This window comes from Triticum urartu, chromosome 4A, assembly GCF_056163025.1.
Source record: "Triticum urartu cultivar PI428250 chromosome 4A, HENAU_Tu73, whole genome shotgun sequence".
Taxonomy (NCBI): domain Eukaryota; kingdom Viridiplantae; phylum Streptophyta; class Magnoliopsida; order Poales; family Poaceae; genus Triticum; species Triticum urartu.
The window spans coordinates 49,986,390-49,990,373 of NC_141876.1; the positions used below are offsets into that span (position 1 = coordinate 49,986,390).

The 3,984-nt window shown below is 58.8% G+C and overlaps 1 protein-coding gene across 1 annotated transcript; it reads left to right on the top strand.

Moving 5' to 3' along the window:
* Positions 1–1,514: 1,514 nt before the first annotated feature.
* LOC125553500 (glycerol-3-phosphate acyltransferase RAM2) lies at positions 1,515–3,723 on the top strand. Its single transcript, XM_048717272.2, has 2 exons — positions 1,515–2,990; positions 3,090–3,723. The coding sequence occupies exons 1-2, from the start codon at positions 1,974–1,976 to the stop codon at positions 3,609–3,611; spliced, it is 1,539 nt and encodes a 512-aa protein (XP_048573229.1). The 5' UTR covers positions 1,515–1,973; the 3' UTR covers positions 3,612–3,723.
* Positions 3,724–3,984: the final 261 nt, after the last annotated feature.

The window sequence follows — 3,984 nt, forward strand, 5'->3', positions numbered from 1 at the left end:
TCCCAGAGCGAGCTAGCGAATTGGCTGCTCGGGTGGTTTGCTGAAGCTCATGAAGATGAGCGGCAGGCGATGATCCATGCGGTTTATGCCCTATGGCTGGCACGAAACGAAACAAAGAATGGCAAGAGGATTGATGAACCACATGAAATAATAGAGAGGGTATGCTCTTTCATGAGAGAATGGCGGGAGGTTCACGAGAAGCCGGATCGGGAGACCAAAGTTGTTGTTCGGCAGAGATGGATAGCGCCGGAGGAAGGTTGGATCAAGGCCAACACTGACGGTGCCACATCCAAGTTTGGAGGCAAGAGCGAAGGAGGCGTGGTGCTTCGGGATCATAATGGTACTTTTCTTGCAGGAGCGTGCCACTTCTTCCCTCATGTTATGGAGGCAGAGGCTGCGGAGATCAAGGCATGTAAGAGAGCCCTTTTGGTGGCTGCGGAGGTCAATGTTTAGATAATTCAACTGGGGCTGGACAGCCAGGCTCTAGTGCAGATGATCAACGGTCCGGAAAGGATCTTGGCAGCGACAGGCTCATGGGTGGAGGAGATCAAGACCATGCTTTGGTCTTTTGACGATTTTAGAGTTTCGCTGGGTGAGGCGTTCTGCAAATGTTGCCGCGCATAAATTAGCTAAGATAGGTGTAGGTGAAGAACTTTGTAAGGTATGGCTTGGATCACCCCCAGATTGCATTCTGGACGCGGTCTTGTTTTAAGTTAAATAAAAGCAGCGACATTTACCTTAAAAAAAAAGTAAGCGATGAACTTGAAGTCCGTAGCCTGACCGTTGACGTAGACCTGGGAGGAGTAAACTGAACGCCTTGCCATCCCACGTCTGTGCAGTGGTCTGCTGCACACACTGTCCATGGACAGACCATCTTACGCCAAATCAGTTCGCTTCCCGTACGCGTGGAAGCTCCGCCGCGTGGTGCCGATGAGAAAAAAGTTCACATTTACCACTCACCGAAACCGAAGAGCGCAAAAAGTGCCTGCTCCCTCCCATCAATCAACTGTGCATGACTGTTGGGTACACGCGTTTCCCGGTTCCCTTCCGAAGAACAAAGCATTTCTGGTAGTAGCATGACACCGGCGCAAAGAAGAGCAGCGCCGCGTGTGCCAGGCCGTGCCCGAGAGCCGCGCCGCGTGTGCCGAGCCAAGCCAAGCCATGTTCCGTTCTGAAGCGCCGCAGCCTGCAGGAGCCTGACTCCATTTGGTACGCGTCAACGCGACAAGACCATGCACAAGAGGTTACGCTAGCTGCACCGCCACAATCCTGCGCCCACTCCCTAAAAACGGAACAATTATGTGCCCATCAATGCCCGCCTCCCGCGCCCAAGAGGCGCGCCCTTCTCTCCACAATAATACGCCTCGAATATCGACCGAGGCAGGAGTAGGATCGACCAGGAGGCCCAACCTCGCAAGCTTTGCACCAACAACCTGTGGCCCGGGCTCTAAATGGCGCTTTCGTACCGTGTCCTACGATTCCTAAAATAAACTACCTGTCGCCTTCGTCCGCTCGAGAGAACAAGAGCTCCATCGACTCTCAATCAAAAGAGAACAACGAGGAGAACTCACTACCCCGAATTGTTTTCGCCCGCTTCGCTTTACTGGCGGCACCGCCAAAGCCCCGGGGCCATGTAAAACAAGGCCGCATCGGCGCATCCGAAGAGCCCGGTTCTTGGAGCATTGCCAAGTTTACAACACCTAACGACGACGTACCGAATGTACTTGTGCTCCTCCTCCTTGTAATCTTCTCTCCGCGATTTCTTCTATACGCACGCACGCGTTGTAAACAATTCGTTTTTGGTCTTTTGTGTTCGTGCTCGCCCCGGTTCCGATCCTGTATATAAGCGGCCACGGAAAAGTGCAAAACTCGCGTGCAGAGCTCTACACTTAGAAGAAGACACAGCAAGGCACGGTTCGGTCCGCGCGAGCGTACATTGTAGCTTGTGTTCCGCGAGAGATCGGGTGGAGGCGATGGCGGGCACGACCACGACGACGATGACGGCGTCGCCGTTCCCGACGGTGGACAAGTGCGCGTCGGCGGGCCGGGGCGGGGACACGGTGGTGGCCGACCTGGACGGCACGCTGCTGTGCGGCCGGAGCTCCTTCCCCTACTTCGCGCACATGGCCTTCGAGACCGGCGGCGTGCTCCGCCTCCTGGCGCTGCTCCTGCTGGCGCCGCTCGCGGGCCTGCTCTACTACCTCGTGTCCGAGTCCGCGGGGATCCAGGTGCTCATCTTCGCCTCCATGGCCGGCGCCAGGGTGGACGACGTCGAGGCCGTGGCCCGCGCCGTGCTGCCCAAGTTCTACTGCTCCGACCTCCACCCGGAGTCGTGGCGCGTCTTCTCCGCCTGCGGCCGCCGCTGCGTGCTCACCGCCAACCCCCGGATCATGGTCGAGGCCTTCCTCAAGGACTACGTCGGCGCCCACCTCGTGCTCGGCACCGAGCTCCTCGTCTGCCGCGGCCGGGCCACCGGCCTCGTCCGCTCCCCCGGCGTCCTCGTCGGCCACAACAAGGCCGCCGCGCTCCGCCGGGCCTTCGGCGACGCCGCGCCGGAGCTCGGCCTCGGCGACAGGAAGACCGACTACCCCTTCATGCGCCTCTGCAAGGAGGGGTACGTGGTGCCCCCGACGCCCAGGCTCAAGCCCGTGCCCAGGGAGGACCTGCCCAAGCCCGTCATCTTCCACGACGGCCGCATCGTGCAGAAGCCGTCGCCCGCGCTCGCGCTGCTCACCTTGCTCTGGATCCCCATCGGCTTCCTGCTCTCCTGCCTCCGCATCGCCGCCGGCTCCCTCCTGCCCATGCGCATGGTGTACCACGCCTTCACCGCGCTGGGGGTCCGCGTCACCGTCAAGGGCAGCCCGCCGCCGCCGGCCAGCCTCGAGACCGGCCAGACCGGCGTGCTCTTCATCTGCTCCCACCGCACCCTCCTCGACCCCATCTTCCTCTCCACCGCCCTCGGCCGCCCCATCACCGCCGTCACCTACTCGGTACGTACGCAACTTCTGTACAGCACAGCAGCGACGACACAGAGCGTACACTCCATTACTTGGCCACGCGCTGACGGGCAACGGGATGATGTTTTACAGGTGTCGCGGCTGTCGGAGATGCTGTCGCCGATCCGCACGGTGCGGCTGACGCGCGACCGGGCGGCGGACGCGGCCATGATCCGGCGGCTGCTCAAGGAGGGGGACCTGGTGATCTGCCCCGAGGGCACCACGTGCCGGGAGCCCTTCCTGCTGCGCTTCTCCGCGCTCTTCGCGGAGCTCACCGACGAGATCGTGCCGGTGGCCATGGAGAACCAGATGAGCATGTTCCACGGCACCACGGCGCGGGGGTGGAAGGGGCTCGACCCCTTCTACTTCTTCATGAACCCGAGCCCGGGCTACGTGGTCACCTTCCTCAACAAGCTGCCGCACGAGCTCACCTGCAAGGGCGGCAAGACCAGCCACGAGGTGGCCAACTACATCCAGAGGCTCATCGCCTCCACGCTCTCCTACGAGTGCACCAGCTTCACCAGGAAGGACAAGTACAAGGCGCTCGCCGGCAACGACGGCTCCGTCGTCTCCAAGCCAAACATCGACAACAAGAAGAAGTTCATGGGCTCCTAATTATTATCAAACTTTTTTCTCAAGCCTAAAAACAAAATTACTATCAACTATTAAAAGGTGCACTGTAACTGTAATAGGGGACAAACGCAATGCCTTTGTGCTATTGATCTGATATACATATTCTAATGCGGGCTGCTGGATCAAAACAAGAGCAATTGTTGTACACGCACCCAGCTGGACATCACCAACTATCGCGTCCATCCATTCTGCATCTAATGGTTGATGAAATGGCTTTGCATGTACGGCGTGCAACTGCAATGAATTCGACCTGCAATGGCTGATGAAAGAGCTTTGCATCCATCCATCCGTCCGTCGAAACATGTACGGGGAGGAAACTGAGATGCTCGACAATGTATGCGGTCATTGTCTAGTC

Coding starts and splice junctions, on each gene's coding strand:
- LOC125553500 (XM_048717272.2), top strand. CDS start 1,974: ATGGCGGGCACGACCACGACGACGATGACGGCGTCGCCGTTCCCGACG. Junction 2,991..3,089: donor TCACCGCCGTCACCTACTCG/GTACGTACGCAA, acceptor GATGTTTTACAG/GTGTCGCGGCTGTCGGAGAT.